This window comes from Daucus carota, chromosome 2, assembly GCF_001625215.2.
Source record: "Daucus carota subsp. sativus chromosome 2, DH1 v3.0, whole genome shotgun sequence".
In the NCBI taxonomy this organism is placed as follows: domain Eukaryota; kingdom Viridiplantae; phylum Streptophyta; class Magnoliopsida; order Apiales; family Apiaceae; genus Daucus; species Daucus carota.
Genome location: NC_030382.2, coordinates 41,064,360 through 41,082,281, shown reverse-complemented (window position 1 = coordinate 41,082,281; position 17,922 = coordinate 41,064,360). Strand labels below are relative to the sequence as shown.

Here is a 17,922-nt window from a genome sequence, read left to right as displayed (position 1 = left end):
CTGTCTATGAACACTACACTAGTAATATAATGCTTGCATAATTATGAATTATACAATACTGTAATCTGGAAATAGGATCTGCAGAATTAGAATCTTGTCGTTATTGCACATAATTAAACACATTCACGCGCCTTTCATGTGTATAACAAAATTTGAATACTCGATCTCTGATAAGTGAAGCAGGACAAGAGGTCGTGAATTCCTTATTAAGTCGAGTCACCGATCTCAAACCAATTTTCAGAGAAAAATTCTGAACTGAAGAGGATACAATATAATCAAAAAGACTAAACAATAGATAGGAATTCAAGAATGAAGCCAAATGAGAAACACCTGAATGTGATTTGGAACATGATAAGAATAGAACATTTGGCTGACAGATAATGAGATTGTTGAGAGTTGTTTTGACTTGGATTCAGCCAACAAAGAGTTGTATTTGTTAAATTAAATTTGGTCTGTTGGTGCATAAAATAAAGCAATGGGGGCTGTCCTGGCCATTTGTAGAAATGGTCGGCAAGTAATGTTGTGGAGCACATGTCCTTCATTATGATGAGAGTGTGACTTTAAAATTTTACATTCTATTCTAACTTTTTCCCTCTTGGACGTGTAAATTGTAATGAGCAGGTAGAATGTAGGTTGGCAACTTGACATGAGCGCTGTTATGCTTCGACGGCAATCCAATTCTCAGTTGGGCTAAAACAGAAAACAGAACTTATTAAAATTTTGAGAATTTAATGGGTTTTTCCAAAAAGACATTAAGATATATATATAAAACGATAAGTGATAAACAAAGATTAAGTTTTTGTGGGTGAAACTATTGATTTTATGTGTGTGTGTTTGTTTCATTTGTTAATAAGTTTCGAAATTTTCAAGAAAGAAAAAAAGGTGCTTCATGATAACTTTTAATCCTTTTTTTTTCAATTTTTAACAAATATTATGATAAATGACCTAAATGAATTTTTTTTGAGTTTGATGACCCGATTTCAAGTTTATAGTTAGTTGAGTGACCAAAATGCTTCAGCTGATTGTATATACCACAGTGGATTTATTTAAGGCAGGTTACGACGCTTAGTCAGCTTTCCATCAAATCTTTAACGAAGTATAGCGGCCAGTGGTCTGAATGAAAATTTTTGAGAGTATAATGATGTGATTGAAAGTTTTTTGAGTTAGATAATCCAATTACAAATGCCGGTCTGTTGAGTGATCAAAACACCATTTAACCCTGAACGGAACAAGAGGAGTAGGACTAAATAAAAAATTTAAAATAAAATAAAATGTCCAACGGTACCCTTCAACTAGTGTACAGTGAAAAATAGTCATGGCGAAAAAGAAAGGACAGCGGCAGGAGCGGGAAACGTCTAAAAGTGAGAAGAGGGGTGAATGTACTCTCTCCATCTGTCAAAACGTGTGTGTCTATATGCATATCTTAGGTTAATTATGTAATAATTGTACTTGCTATTCGAACACCCCCTGCATCTTATTTTACTCGGACAGCATATCTTCTTGTTTCTTCTTCTTCCAATCGTGCCGGCCTCATTCCTCTCCTCTCTCTCTACATTAATTTGTTTTATGTAATTATATATTTGTAATAATTTTATTATTATTTTACGAAATCTTGGAACTCAGCTTTTGTATGAATAACACCCGCGGCCTTGGGAGAGCTCTGTACTGTTGGGTGTAGAGAGATTGTGATGGCGGCAATGAGAAGTTCTTCGCACACTAAACAATCATTACCGCCTCCCCCTCCTCCTCCTTCGAGTTCTTCTGGTAGTAGAAGTGGTGGAAATAGTAATCATAATAGTAATGGGAATGGGAGTGCTAGTAATTCTACGCGTTCGAAACTTCCTCAATCGTCTAGACGTTCTGTCACTCCCAGTTCTCGCTCTCGCTCTCCGTCACTCAATGACCCAGGTCTCATCTCTCTCTCTCTCGCTCTCTCTCTCCCTCCCTCCCTCCCTCTCTCTCTCTCTCTCTCTCTCCCTCCCTCCCTCCCTCCCTCTCTCTCTCCCTCTCTCTCTCTCCCCCCTCTCTCTCTCTCCCTCTCTCACTCCCCTCTCCCTCCCTCCCCTCTCTCCCGCTAAATGTGTGTAGTGTCTAGTTTAATTGTTGGAAATCGGGCAGGACTCAAGCGTAGGCTAGCCTAATTAATTGCACCAATGTGTGTGAGTGTGTGAATTTCATCTAATCAAGTGTATTGGCATTTTGGTTTAGTGATGTTGAATATTTACTGATGAAATGCACCAGTCAAAATTCTTATTTTATTTTTAATTTTTTTTTAAGTGTTGACGGTGATGATGATGTGACTCCTAATTAATCTGTCAACTTTGGTTGAATTTAGGGGTTTACTTATATACATTGAATGCTTTGAAGCCATTGAATTAAAATTCTATTTGTTGCGATGGCCGAGGAACTGATTTCTGTGAAATGATATTACACACCTTTGTGGTTATGCTTGTAATTCTAAAATTGTATGAGTTGTGTATTATGTTCTGTCCCTATATGGTACAGTATGTATAAATGATTGGTGGGGTGACAGACTGGCAGAAGGGCCAATTCATCTACACCTGAGTAATCACATATATTTGTTATCTTCTTGGGGGGTTGATCTACATGATTAGTTGATGTAATTCCTTACTTTGAGGAGCACCATCATGTTGCAGATCAATCCCGTTAACACGTCTTTACGTTATTGTACCAGTAACCGGTTTATGGATGACAGGATGAGCACTCTTGGAGGAGTTTGTCTGGCCCTGAAACTCCGTGCTTATTCCTCTGTCGATCATCGACAGGTGCAAGATGAAAAAGGGCACTTCAATTGATTCGAGACTCTGGCATATTTGTCTTCGACAGACACATAATTTATTTGCCTGTGTGGACCATAAGAAGATCAATTGTTATGAATAAAGGCTAAATTAGATGTTTTGTCTTTTCCCTTTTTTAGGTTTTATGTTATATGTCCGATTTGGAGTATTCATAGTTATAAGTCAGAGTTGTGTCATTCGATCAAATAATATAAATATAAAAAACCTAAATTTATCTTTGATACAGAAAATGGAAGAGTCCGTGTTGCTGTTAGACTTCGTCCCAGAACAGCAGAGGATCTTGTTTCAGATGCAGATTTTTCTGATTGTGTTGAGATTCAGCCAGAGGTGACTTGCAATAACTATCAATTGCTTCTAATGTATTTTTATACCTAAAAGTTGTTCTGCTTTTAGTTCCCTGCAAGATACTGCTCTGTTACGGTGAACCAGCTCTTCTTTATAGCGTATATTCTGGCACATGTAGATATGTGTACTTCACGCAACATAGAATGAAGATATCTTTTTCACCTCGTGCAGCTGAAGAAGTTGAAGCTAAGAAAAAATAACTGGAGTTCAGAGGCCTATAGATTTGATGAAGTGTTCTCCGGAGGTGCTTCACAAAGACGTATATATGAAGTAGTAGCAAAACCAGTGGTTGAGGTAGAATATTAGTAAAACTTATTCAGAATTTTAAGATTAGTTCAACATCCACCTTTGGAGTTCTGATTTATAAATGAGAATTCTGAAGTTACAATAGTAATTCATAATCATCTCCGGGCTGTGTTTTTTAACAAGTAAATAAATTATAATCTAACAATGCCTTTGAACTCTATGTTTATAAAGATAATGCTTACCTAGTTACTTGAATTGGTGTAGTTTGCAAGTTCAGTTATTCACACACACACACACACACACACATATATAGTGACCCCTTATTTTATTGTTGATGTACTTTCACAGTACATTCTACTATGCTTCACAGACATTCTCCCTTTTGCTTCTCAATTGGCCTAGTACAAAGTTCACCACTTACTTGAGCAGTAGTCATTTTATTCTGAAGAAGTTGTGTTTCATTGGATGGTCCAATGCAATATTTGTCTGGTCTTAATCTTTATGAAAGATACTTAATGTGGGTAACTGTTGGCTGCTGTTTGATTACCTACAGTCAATTTGAATATATTTTGCAGAGTGTGTTAGACGGGTATAATGGGACAATTATGGCTTACGGTCAAACAGGTACCGGCAAGACTTACACACTCGGTAGGCTAGGTGAAGATGACGCATCTGAACGTGGTATTATGGTTAGAGCTTTAGAGGATATGATTGCAAATACATCAGCAGCATCTGATAATTTGGAAATATCCTACTTGCAGGTCTGACAAGTAGCTTCAATTTTTATATTTATAGTTTTCTTGGGGATTGAGGTCCCTGTGGATGTGGGTAAATTGTACTAGGATGATGAGATATTGAGAAAATAATTAAAAATAAAATTGTTTACCATCTAAAGCACAGTAATGTTCCTTATGACATTAATAAACAGATATTACTACAAAAAGATAAATTACGTTTTTTTAACTCAAATTAGTAGTTAACCTTTGTCAAAATTTTGCTTATTTCTTAGTTTACAGTACCTTGCTTTTTAAGCAATTAATGAATCTGCAGAGTCCGAAGATAGAATTATGACGTAACACATGTAGTTATCATGTAAGTTATCTGTTAACTTTTAATATGTATTCTTAATTTTACTCAGGTGATAAGTATTACTTGTATCATATAGATATGCCCTTAACTTCTCACATTCTTGTTTTGCTCGTCTCTTGCAACTGTCTGGAACACACAAGTTCACTCTTGATCACTTTTGTCATTTTGTGTAATATGCTGCAAAAAAGTACCTCTGTATATTTAGTGCATTCATGCAATGTCACTATGTACAACTAGTTGGTTACATATATTATTAGTCAGTTCAATATGATTTTCTTGTTAAGTGTGCTACTGCTTAAGTGCTTTACCTATGAAAAAACTGTTCATGCCTATTTGTTCTGCCAGCTGTACATGGAATCCGTGCAAGATTTACTTGCACCAGAGAAGATTAATATTCCAATTGCTGAGGACCCGAAGACTGGAGAGGTTTCAGCTCCTGGCGCATCAGTTGTTGGAATTCAAAATCTTGACCAGTTTTTACAAGTACTGAAAGTTGGAGAATCAAATCGTCATGCAGCAAACACAAAAATGAACACAGAATCTTCACGTAGTCATGCAATTCTTATGGTGCAGTTGACTCTCTATCTCAAACTTTGTCTGTATACCCATATTGTTTAGATGATTCATACTTGAATCTTTATAGAAAAAAGTTTCAGACCTTTGTAGATAGTCACTGAAAGCTTCGTACCTTATATGTTCCTCTTTATCTAATTGTTTTATTTTACAGATTAATGTTAGAAGATCTGTCCAAGGGAACGAGGAAAATGATACATCTACTATTCGAAAGGATGGCAGAAATGACTTATCTAACAGCCATGCTATACCTACTGTCAGGAGAAGCAAGCTGCTCATTGTTGATCTTGCAGGATCCGAGCGCTTAGATAAATCTGGTTCGTTTAACAATATACGGACGGTTTCTGTTCTATTATCTTGGATTTGCATAAATTAAACTTGTAAATTATCTAGTGGTTATATGATAGCTTCCAAGGGAACAATTGCAAAGTGCAAAGAAATTCATGCTCATTTAATGAAGTCAGCACAGTTGTCCACACAAATCAAATAAAATAGAGAGAATCAAACACCTTCATAGCTAGATTTGACCCATAGTGGCCCTACTACTACAATCCCCCCCCCCCCCCCCCCCCTCCCCCTTCCATTGCCAAACCTTTTCCGGATGAAAGTATGGATTTTGTAAAAGACTCCGTGTCACTTAGACACACATTAAAACGTTCCTCTTAGGATTATGAAAATGACCTACATTAGATTCCTTTCCATCATATAGGTTTTTGGTTGTATCCTAGCAGTTATGCATATGCATATAGATGAATATTTTTTGCTCATCTCTTGTACCAATTTGTTATCCACAAGTTCATAGTTCCATAGCTTATTGCAGGGAGTGAAGGTCACACAGCCGAGGAGACCAAATTTATCAATCTTTCTCTGAGTTCTCTGGGAAAATGTATTAATGCATTGGCTGAGAATAGTCCTCATATACCCACTAGAGATTCTAAACTCACAAGATTGCTCCGTGATTCTTTTGGAGGTGATGCATCTTTGATCTTTCTTACTTCTCTAAAACAAATCATCTTTTTGTGAAGTATGATTCACTATGTTGATACTCGTAATGTGATCACCACATCGTTGAAGTTTAAATAGTCTTGGGATATAAATCACTGTTATAACCTTTTTTACATGTGTATTCATTCACTTGCTAACTTATATCAGAGGTATATCATTGCATATGCAGAATGTTTGATCTATCTTTATATATTGTTTTCAAGGAGAACTTGATTGTTAATAATTCGTTACAATTACAATGTAGCTACTTATCTTGGATTAGATTACCTATTTGAGTACTCACATGATACTCGGACACAGCATTTTGTCCATTTAAAGATGACATGATATGACATGAAGTTATAAGCAGATAGAAAAATGAAATTGAGAAGGCTTTGGTCTTGATGTAAAGACGTGTATTGTTAATAGAAGATCCATTATAAAATTATTATATCTTTGTTTGTTTGTTAATCTGCCAAATTCTTTTTAAATATGAGTATTATTTCTAATTCTTGCTACGAAACCTTATTGATATACATTTACTATTGACATGTCCAAGTAAGGACATGGTCCCCGTGTCACCAATTTATAGAAGTACTGAGTCCTATTCTCCCACTCATGGCATGCTCAACACTATGTACCCTCTGAGCAACATAGCTAAATACTAACCTGCATTATACTTAGTCTATGTAAATTTTCTCTAATGGTGCTGACAGCAATTTTATGTGCTGTGTTTTCTGTGTTGGAACTATATTGAACTCGTATGAAACAGGTAGTGCACGAACTTCTCTAATCATAACTATTGGGCCATCTTCTCGTCATCATGCAGAAACCACAAGTACTATCATGTTTGGTCAACGGGTGAGCCAAATCTGAACACAAATAGTAGCATATTCTTCATTACTTTAGTTCTCCATATCAGTTTTGGCATTGCAGGTATTTTTACTGACAAATTTCCTCAAAAAAATTTGTAGTAATGTAGTTACAAAGAGTTTAGTGAAGAAAATATGTTTTATTCATATATATAAAAAGACCCAGTTGGAAAAATGAAGTCATTCGCAGATATGCAAAAGTCTAAACCAAGTGTGTATCTACTATCTATACTTTCCCAACATGATGCTCCTGTGAAAGTATAATCTTGCATAGTCTAATCTAAATGTTATATATACATTTCAACATGATAGCTCTGTGAAACTATAATTTGATAGACATAAACTTTATTACTGATACAATACTTGAACACTTTGACTGCTGATACAGTATTTCCAGTTTTGCATACCGTTTATTTAATGTAAAATATGCCTGGCAATAATTTTTCGTAAATAGTAATTCAAGCAAGCTAGGATATCTTGCAATTCATGCTACATAGATTTCTGCTATCTGCTCCGGTTCAAGCACATACTTTAGCCCTAACAGTCAGGGGAGACAGGCAAATTGAAAGCAAATTTATTTCATGATTTTGTACTGAGTTATGTCACTGAGCATACCCCTAAATTGTTTGATCATAGCATGAGAAATTTTACGCAACGAGAGCAAAATATAAAATTGCAAGAGGTTACACTCCTAAAAGCCAGTATAAGTTGAGCCAATCTACAGGCACGCATTCCGAACTGTTTACATTTGGTGATACATAGTTTTGCTGAAACTTGGATTGGTTATGTGTTGATCTTGCATATCTCTTTTCTTTCTTTCTATTGATGTCTTTTTTAGTGTTTGTCACTCTCTCTAATTATGAAAGATTGTGTGTTTCTTGTTGATCGATCAGGCCATGAAAGTAGTGAACACAGTAAAGCTAAAAGAAGAATTTGATTATGAAATCTTATGTCGAAAGCTTGAGAAGGAAGTTGATCACCTTACTGCAGAAATGGATAGACAGCTGAAGATAAGGGATAATGACATTATTAAACTAGAACGAAAGCTTGAGGAATGTAGAAGCTCGTTTGCTGAAACAGAAAGTAGTTTTGTAGCACGATCTAAGGTACTTTGCTCTCCTTGACCAGTGTCATTGTTCATGCTTAATTTATCATAACATATATCTTGTCACAAGATGATAGGTGATAGAAGTAGGCCAGTAGGGTACCGCCATTCTCTTCTTTACATTTACACTACTATAAGATCTTTGACTCTGACTGCAGTTACTAGAGTCGGAAAACATTCGTCTAGAATCCGGAATGAAAGAAATGCTAAAAGAACTCAATCTTCAGAAAGATCAAAACGATTTAATTTCCAATGAAGTTGCACGACTAAAAGCGACAACTGAAACTAAAAAGGTACTAAAGAAAGTAAAAGACTTCTATGCCATTTCCTACACATGTATACTATAAGTTTATGTGCTTAAATTGTGTTTTTGTTTATCTAGTATTGATTCTGGATTAGTTTACAAAATTATGATATCTCTTCTATTCACAGATAGTTGAAGAAGAGAATTCTCGATTACAGGCAGAGATGAAAGATATACTAACGGAACTGAGTCTACAGAAAGAGCATAATATTCTGATGCAGGATGATATTGCACGCCTTAAAACAAGTCTCAACCATAACTCGGTATACATAGTTACTTTCTTCTTCTTTTTCAATAGAGTCCCCTGGGCCATTATATCTACTCTATTTTTTGACCTATCTCCCTGAGGTTTGAATGTTCCTCATAGAAAAGAGAGAGAGCAAACACAACATAGTACCTGATAATAAACTGCAATGATTTTCTTTGGGCACTTGCATTAATTGCAGAAGTACCTCATAGTATAATGGTGTGTTTCTAGAATGTATTGTTACAGCAGTCATTAACAAAAATTTAAAAGATAATGCTATGTTATAATACACTGATCACAATATTATTCCTAATAGGGAATTGTATTAAGCGTAGTGTGAAGGTCCCTCTGATTGTTTGCAAGGAATCTTCTATAAATTGGATATGCAAGAAATCACGATTTATGCTTGTGAGAAAAGAGAAAAAGAAGATGATAATGAATTTATGAGGAAACTTTGTACTGTGTTAAGACAACTATGTATTCTTAAACTTGTGGCAACAACATTTTTTAGCAATATATTTGTTTAGAAAATGAATTCCTGAAGAGAGCTCTTATAAATTTTGATATTTTTACTTGCATTAGTAATCATAGTACAAATTCTTTTCTATGGACACACGTATATCATCACAAAAACATGTTATCATCATAATAATTTGCACTTTAAGTAAGAGGATCAGACTTCAGAACATTGTATATTTGCACATCTTTATACTATATACCTATCCCCACATCTTTATGCTAAATACCTTTTTGGCTATTTCATGTTTCTTGCTTAAAGAACTTCCCCAAAGGTTTGATTCTATTTCACTGCAAAACCGTCCAGACATAACATATATATTAATGCTGTTTTTTTTGGGGATATTTTTAGAAACACCAGCTTGAAGATTCTATGAACCGGAAAGTACTTGCAGAGACTACCCAGATTTATGAGAAGAAAATAGCGGACTTGACAAAGCAATTGGAAGATGAGCATGCATCTTCCAGACGTTTTAAGGAACAATCATATATGATGGAGAAGAAAATAGCAGAGTTAATGATGCAAGTGGAAGATAAGTGTATGCAATCCGAAAGTGCTGAAAAGAAGTTAGTTGTGATGAGGATGAAAATATCGGATCTCATGACAAGAATGGATGATGAGCGCTGTCGATCTGAAAGTGCTAAAGAACAAATAATTATACTGCAGAAACTCCTAAGTGATAATCAAACGTCAACTAAGGTCAAGCTCGAAAACTGTAATTACTGGTTATATATTGATACTGAATATCATGTGTTATATCTTTTCAGTTATTCATTTTCATTCGGTCTCTTCTTTTGTTCTTCTAATCAAGTTTGTAGATGCATGTTCTTTTTTTTGTATAACAAGGCAAAAATACGTCAATAATTGGGACGCAGTGTAGCATATATTCTTGTCACATGGATTACCATTCAGCTTGTGGCATCTACATCAGTCATCATCATGTCATGACATTTGTCTTGCTACTCTTTGCAACTTTAAAGTGTGAAGCTGATTTTCTTTGCCATTCCTTGTAGCAGATTGAACATGATACAGTTCAGAAGGCACTAGCAGAAAGCACTCAAAGGTACGAGAAGAAGATAGCAAACTTATTTCAACAAGTAAATGATGAGAAGGCTCGTTCTGTAGCTGCAGAGGAACAGTTGGTTGCATCAAGGAAACTACTCGGTGATGATCAAACTATTATCCAGGTAAGGTATATAAATATATAAACTCAAGATATTGCACTAATGTATGATTTTTTTAAATCTGATATCTGCAGCAGTGCTGTTTTTATTCTGATAATAGTTATATTAACAAATTTAGGCCTGGATTTGGTAATTTCATTAAATGCTACACTTTGCAAACAATAAATGTGAAGATTGGTGAGTAGTGCATATGCATATTGACTAAAAATCATCAATGAATATGGGCTAAACATACATTGCTCTCATGCCAGTGTATCATTAACTTCATGGTTTAAACGTATCCAACATGGCAACACCAATAGGCACTTATGTATTTGTACTTTATACTGAACCACTAACTTTCATTTTTTTAGGTCATATATATCCACAAGTGTAATAGTGCACAACATGTTATGCTGATTTTGGTATAGCTCACTTGTGGAATATGACTTTTTTTTTTAATTTTTAATTTTTTTTTTGTGGCAACATCACTTCCCTTTTTGGTCCATTTAGTATATATGGCGCCACAATGTCATCATATGTCCCAAATCTATGTGTTATACTGTAATACGATGTAAGCAAACACTAAATTGCAGTGTTGAATAATTTTGAAAACAGTTGAAAACTTGCCTAGTGGAGATAAGTGTAGTTTTGCCTGGTGATTCCATCCTTTATTACCTTTGATTGCTTTAATCCGTAGTGCAAGGAAATAACATTTTTTTAGCAATTGATATATTCACCTTCAAAGTGTCGATTTTTTGCATCGCAGATTTCCGAGAAAAAGGAAATAGGCGACCTCAGAAGGAGAATACAAGAGGTGTCACAGCTGCATGATGTAACTTTAGATGAACTTCAGTCCTTAAAATCAGACTACAAGGATCTATTATCTGACAAGGTATGTTTGGAATCAGAATTTGGAACAGCTATGCTCACACCACTATCTCTTGTATGTGTGTCAATGTGAATTATGTGGATCCTTACAATTGCAAAAGCAAATTTATTTTAGTAATATTGTTAAATTTCCTGAATCCGGAAAATGAATGTTCTTCAAAGTAAGGCCCCTCCCCTTTTTAGTTGACTTGACCCTTCTATTGAAACACACCGTACTGCATTTCTTCGTATAGTTATATTTACACTACTGGTTTGGTTCGTGATAATGTACACAGTATTAAATAATGCCAAGAAAATACTTTTTCTATTTAACTATTAATCACATTTAGGTTTCTTTCCATCCTTTTAATTGCAGATTAAAGAGAAGGATGATATTGACAGCCTCAAAAGGAAATTGCAAGAGATGTCTCAACTTCATGAAGTAACAGTAAATGAACTGCAATCCTTGAAATCAGAACACAAAATTTTGTTGTCTGAGAAGGTGAGTTTTGGAGTTGAAGTTTAATACCTTTGCTGCATGATTTCCCCACTGTTAAAGCTTCAAAAAAGTTATAGCTAGTGTTACATAGAATTATCATTGGAAGAGTGAAAATATAATTGTCTAGGTTTCTTTTCACCCTCTCATTTAACATTGTAATATTTAGGACAAGGTGAATGACGAACTCTGTGTCACGAAGCAAGCACTTGCTGCCGAGGAAAGACGAAGGAAGACTGTTGAACACGAGCTTGATGTTTTGAAGAAGGTTGTCCCTGAAAGTGAAGATGAATATGAGGTATGGATTCCACAGAAACTCATTAATATCAGTGTTTCATGGTCCTAACTTGTTCAATGTGAATGGTACACAGGATAAGAGATCATATATGAAAGAAAACATAGCTAAAGGATCTTCAGCTTTACAAAAATCAAACAATGTATCTAGAGATATATTCTCCGGGCAAAGAACCACCATCGCAAAAATATGTGAAGAAGGCAAGAATTTTACTGCTAATCTATATTTATTTTTCCATTTGATGTTTGAAATAGCTAAGAACATTTTTTTAAATCTGTATCATACTATCATGCCCACTAACCATGTGAATAAGCTCAGATTTGTTTTTTTAAGTAATTGAGCATATATTGGTTTGTTTTCCAGTGGGGCTTCAAAAGATACTGGCGCTGTTGACATCTAGTGACATTGATGTGCAAATTCATGCTGTTAAGGTCATAGCCAATCTTGCTGCTGAAGGTAAATAGCTATCTACTATTATCTCTATATGCCATAGTTTACGTGTTTTGGGATGTGTTCAAGGTAACCTAATTAATTGATAATCTTGTTTTGATAATAATCTGGAATGCATAATGCATTTATCTTTACTTCATTCAGCTTAGTACCATTTCTTGTGAATGCTAACAAAAAAGAGAGTTAAAACACACTTTAATCTTAGCATGAAGAGTTTGTCAGCCTTTTATGAAAATCCTAATAAATAAGAGTTTAAGCATGCCTTGAGATTTGCATGAAGAGTTTATCAAGCATTTGTGAATCTTTCCATTGCATGTTATATCATACTTGCCATCAATAGAAAGAATTATGTATCGATAGACCATGTATTTCTCTAACATTCACACTAACCTATTAATTTTCTACTCCATATGTTTGTCAGTTGCCACAAAACACACCCTTGTTGAGCCTCTTATCCATCTTTACTTGATACGAAACAAACAATAAAAATATTTTCTAATTGGTCTTCCAGTATGAGCTGTAATTCTTAGTTACTATTGAGACAGAAAAAGCGACTATGTCTTTATGTAAATACATATTACATACATGATACCCTCAAATTTGAGGTCATTGCGTTGCTAATGCTTTCAGTGCTCTAAGATAATAAGCAATCTATATTAAAAGCAATGACATTGTTCGTTTTACTTGATTTCACATATGGAATTGTTCTTGCCATTTTGGTAAGAACTGATATGCTCAGCATTTACAGCTGAAAATATGTCATATCAACAGATATTGCTAACTGCTATTCTCTCATTCTAAAGGAAAACACTGTTGTAATGTTCATTGATAAAAACCTATGTGACATAATATATTTAAATTTAGATGTGAATCAGGAAAAGATTGTCGAGGAAGGAGGTCTAGATGCACTGCTTATGTTGTTACGGTCATCCCACAACACGACAATACTTAGGGTGGCTTCAGGGGCAGTTGCAAATTTGGCAATGAATGGTATTCATGTTTCCGTATTTCTTACATCCATATACTATCGTGATACTCTCAATAATTTGAACATGGTACATTATTATTGTCCTTCCATCTGGCCTTGGTATGCAGACCTTTTGACATTATAGTTCTAGTAAATTATGTAATGCTCATTATTTTGGCACAATATCTGGGGATCTGAACTTTTGCTTATAATTTTAGAGAAAAATCAAAGCCTAATTACAAGTAAAGGAGGTGCTCGACTACTAGCAAATACAGCATCCCGAACAGATGATCCCCAAACTCTCAGAATGGTGGCTGGAGCAATTGCAAACCTGTGCGGAAATGGTAAGCTCAGGATTGTTATGAACTGGGCAATTTGCTTCGAGTTTCCTTTTTTCATGATTACCTTAGTTACTGGGTTTTTTGCTTACAAAGGGGTCAATTTCATTTTTACTTGACACCTGCCTGGGTGTCCTGATTTCGTAATTGTTGTAGCAGTTACTGGTTGATTCTGTGAAGAGTACAACAAGATATATGTTGTACATATTATGTTAGTAACGTAATGTGAGGCACAATTCATTTTTCTCCGTAGGATGTATGCAACTTCTTAGAATTGATGCAGCTTTATTTGCCTTGTTGACAGAGAAGTTGCATGTTTTGTTGAGAGAGGAAGGGGGCATTAAAGCACTCCTTGGAATGGTTAGATCTGGGAACAGTGATGTCATTGCACAGGTTGCCAGAGGAATTGCTAACTTTGCTAAATGCGAATCTCGAGGGATTAATCAAGGTTCGTAAAAATATATCTGGATCAGACTTATTAATTAGTTTCCCAGACTAACATTACCAATTGTAGGCCTCAGGAAAGGCCGCTCCCTTTTAATAGAAGATGCTGTTCTTGAATGGCTGATTTCCAATTCGAATATTGCCTCAACTTCGACGCGGCGTCACATCGAACTTGCTCTTTGCCATTTAGCGCAAAATGGTAAACAATATTTCTTTATTGCAATGTGAAGTGCTTTTATGCATAATAGAGGTATAAATATGCCTAGGGCCAATATCACCTTTAGAATCTGCTCACCTATTTAAACATCAAGTACTCACCTCATAATTAATTACCACCTAAGAGATCTCCCACCTTCGCTCAGATGGTATCCTTTCCTTCCCTAAAGCTAAAGAATGAGCCTTCACCCCCCCCCCCCCCACACACACACACACTACAAGCCCCTACAATTTCTTCACTTTCGCAATGTTTGCAATTGTCCTCCCCCCTGCACCTCTCCGCCTATTTTCTTCATTTAAATGATGAAAGAAGTTGGTCATATGAAAAACTACAGATTTGGTGCAGGGGATCTTATTCCAGTGCGAAAGGGGTACAATTTTGGTCATATGAAAAAAATGCATATTTGGTGCAGGGGATTTCATTCCAGTGTGAAGGGGTACAATTTACTGAAGTATTCCCTCATTAAAATGTTTTGTTGAGTCCCAAATGAGGGATAAACCTCAATGCTGTGTATTAAAATCCAAAGAGAAGAATTATCACGTAAAACTCACACTGAGTTCTCCCACCACAAGTTATAAGCTTAAAACCCAAGCAATAATTATAAAGCACCAAGCAAATCAAAAACACAAAGACGAAGTTTTTGTTGGCCAAGTGACAGAGCCTTTTTACTTTGTACATACATACATACATACAAGGTCATGTTCCTCTTAAAACCCTTAGCCTAAGAACCCTTAGAACCTTCTAGTATTAATAAGGGTTCTGCAGCAGAACTGCACATGCAAAAAATGTTGTGTTTATATATTATGTTTTGAAATTATTATTTAAAATGTAGTGTTGTGCAGCAGAACTTTAGTGGTTCTAAGGTTCTATTTTAAGAATGGGTTCTCTCTTGAGCGCGACCCCCACACACACACACACACACATATATATATATATGTATGTATGTGTGTGTGTATTGTGTATCTATATAATGAGGCTGTTTGGACAAGTTTAAAAAAAGTGACTTCTTGCTTTAAGTAAAGAAGTGGATCAGAGTGAGAAGTAAATAAGTTAATAAAGTGTTTGGAAAAGAAATAGAAGCTGTGAGAGAAAAGCTAACCTTCTCAACTTCTTAAAAGTGCTTCTACTTATTTACACAAACAGGTCAAGAAAATCAGAAGTTAGAAGAGCTTATGCTTCTCTTAAACAAATGGGCGCAATATCTCTTGATAAACCTAGCTAATTCACCACCATGTACATATCTTAGTAACCAAGCCTAGTGTAAGAATCATCCCCAAAACATGTTTTGGGCCGAAAATGCTCAGTCCAAGTCGACTCAACACGGGAGTTTCACCCTCCCTGTGGTGCAAATATCATCCGCAACATCAATAAGCTGACATTCTAGGCGTCCAAATTCGATCTCTACCATTTAGAGATTTTCACTTCATCACCAAAAACTAGCCCAACCTTTCAACCTTCACACTTCTAAATTATGCCGGGTAAAAGACTAACAGGGAGGTAGCAAGATTGTGGATTTTAGATGGAGCAGACCATTACTTAATATACTTTGTTTTCCCCTTTTTTTTCTATGGCAGAGCAAGCCTTTTTTTTGAAAGGTGTTGATCTGATAATATATTTTTGTTGGAATTTATTTCACACGTAAATTCTAACAGTTACTTGATGCACATGCTATGTTCAGTTACTTGATTATCTCATCTCCTTTTCTAAACTAGGAAGTATTATTTTCATATTAGGCTTCACATAATTAATTTTAGGGCCTCTTTCAAATATATCTAAGTTGCAATTTTTTTCTTCAAAAATACGGTGCAACCATATATGCAACTGCAATTGCAACCTGAAAAACAACTGCCTCCAACTAGTGTTGAACCTCATATGCATCTTTAACCGTATTTTTGAAAATAAGCTTGAAAACATTGGTATTCTTGCAAATTCCCTGGAATTTTATTCCATTACATGGATCATTAATCATTATTTTAGCATTATTGTTGATCATAGATTTGTCTGAGTTGCAAAGTACTAATAAATCTATATAATTGCAGTGGACAATGCCAAAGATCTTATATCCTCCGGAGGGTTGAAGGAACTTGTACGAATATCAACAGAATCCAGCAGAGAAGATATCCGCAACTTAGCAACAAAGACATTAAGATACAATATAATGTTTCAAGCACATACATAATCCCAATGTAACATCTAGAGCAGTAAGTTATATTAGAGCAAATGATCATACATGTTATGACACCTGAACAATAGATTTTCATTCTTAGAAATTTCAGCAAAAAATGTGCAGTATGTAGGATAAAATGTGTTAGCTTAAACTTATTTGTCGTTACAGCACTACTAACTTTGGAGCTATTTGTCGCTAAATTATGATATAATGTGAGGGGAGAAATAAATGTTACTGAAGATTATTCATAAATTAAATAATTGAAAGTTTTTTTTTGTTTATACAAAAAGGTATGGTGTTGTTTGGCAAATCATTACTTGCAGACTTATTTTCACAAAAAGATTCATTTTTTTAATATTTGTTCGATATTTATTATTTAAAAAAATATGTACTTTTTATAAAAACAAGTATTCTTTTACCACAAATAAGTTTTTAGTTTTGGAAAATATAAATCATTATTGATTTCATATACAGTTTACAAATAATTTTGTTGGATGGTCATCCACAAGAAAAATAAAAATGATTCAGTTTTAAATTATACCTTTGTTTCTCTTTTACAAAAACTAATATTACTCAACCAAATATATGGACACTTTTGATGTTAAAAACTATAGTCTATAATATTTTACATACTTATTCTCTAATTGCATAGCCTTAATATGTTTTCTTAATAAAATTATCAAAAAGACATACGTGCATTTTATATGGATATGTATTACTTTCTTGCATAAAATGTTTTTTATAGTAATAAATATTATTTTATACTTAATAAGTTATGATTGCTAGAACATCTCCATGAAAAAAAAATCCTAAAATTCTCTTTCTGCTCGAGCATTGGTCTCTGATATCTCATGAGCTTTCATCGACTTTCATCGGTGAAAAACCTTAAAAAATTTTAATTTGTTTTTTTTCAATAATCTTCCTCTTCGGGGAAGAAAATCTATCCTTGTGATTAGGTTTGGTTTCTTTTTCTATATCTATATCATCGGAGTTTTTGATTTACTTTTTTCTCCGGTTCAAGCGGAGTTTATCGAATTTGAGAGTTAATCGCTTACCTTGTGCCTTCGACCATCAAATCTTAGTTGTTGTTTTTTCGCTAAGCAATCTTAGTTGTTTTGTTTTCATTTGTTTTCAACTTTTTTTTATTTCGGTTCTCGGCTTGTTTCCGTGAGGGGTTTGTTTTTGCTTCTTGATTGTTAGCGGGGATCTTGATTTAATGATGAAATTTAGCATGAAAATCGTGATTCTGGTCATAGCTCATATCCACCGGACCATGATAAAGATAGTATCACTAATTCAACGAGAATGCTTAAAATGGGTACTTGTGCTTTCTTGTATTTGTATATACATTATTTTCAAAATATCGTTTGATTGTTTTTCATGAGAAAAGACGATGAGAAAAGTTACGAATGAA

The 17,922-nt window shown here is 34.7% G+C and overlaps 1 protein-coding gene across 5 annotated transcripts; it reads left to right on the top strand.

Annotated features, from left to right (window-relative positions):
- Nucleotides 1-1,386: 1,386 nt before the first annotated feature.
- On the top strand, nt 1,387-16,663 carry LOC108210030 (kinesin-like protein KIN-UB). 5 transcript variants are annotated; one of them, XM_017381269.2, is made up of 23 exons: nt 1,395-1,908; nt 3,046-3,146; nt 3,336-3,458; nt 3,986-4,171; nt 4,845-5,066; nt 5,227-5,389; nt 5,893-6,042; nt 6,829-6,917; nt 7,822-8,034; nt 8,192-8,326; nt 8,466-8,600; nt 9,453-9,800; nt 10,115-10,288; nt 11,034-11,159; nt 11,511-11,636; nt 11,800-11,928; nt 12,002-12,125; nt 12,289-12,381; nt 13,240-13,365; nt 13,561-13,686; nt 13,985-14,128; nt 14,195-14,323; nt 16,381-16,663. In XM_017381269.2, the coding sequence occupies exons 1-23, from the start codon at nt 1,689-1,691 to the stop codon at nt 16,518-16,520; spliced, it is 3,522 nt and encodes a 1,173-aa protein (XP_017236758.1). In that variant the 5' UTR covers nt 1,395-1,688; the 3' UTR covers nt 16,521-16,663. The 5 variants fall into 5 exon arrangements, with proteins under 5 accessions (XP_017236763.1, XP_017236760.1, XP_017236758.1 ...); XM_017381270.2 differs by having other exon boundaries at nt 1,397-1,908; nt 10,118-10,288; XM_017381271.2 differs by lacking the exon at nt 8,192-8,326 and having other exon boundaries at nt 1,393-1,908.
- Nucleotides 16,664-17,922: the final 1,259 nt, after the last annotated feature.

Excerpts from the sequence above, each read along its gene's own strand:
- LOC108210030 (XM_017381269.2), top strand. The coding sequence starts at position 1,689 with ATGGCGGCAATGAGAAGTTCTTCGCACACTAAACAATCATTACCGCCT. Across the intron at positions 6,043-6,828 it reads GCTCCGTGATTCTTTTGGAG|GTAGTGCACGAACTTCTCTA; the intron begins GTGATGCATCTT and ends CGTATGAAACAG. Across the intron at positions 11,160-11,510 it reads AGGATCTATTATCTGACAAG|ATTAAAGAGAAGGATGATAT; the intron begins GTATGTTTGGAA and ends TTTTAATTGCAG.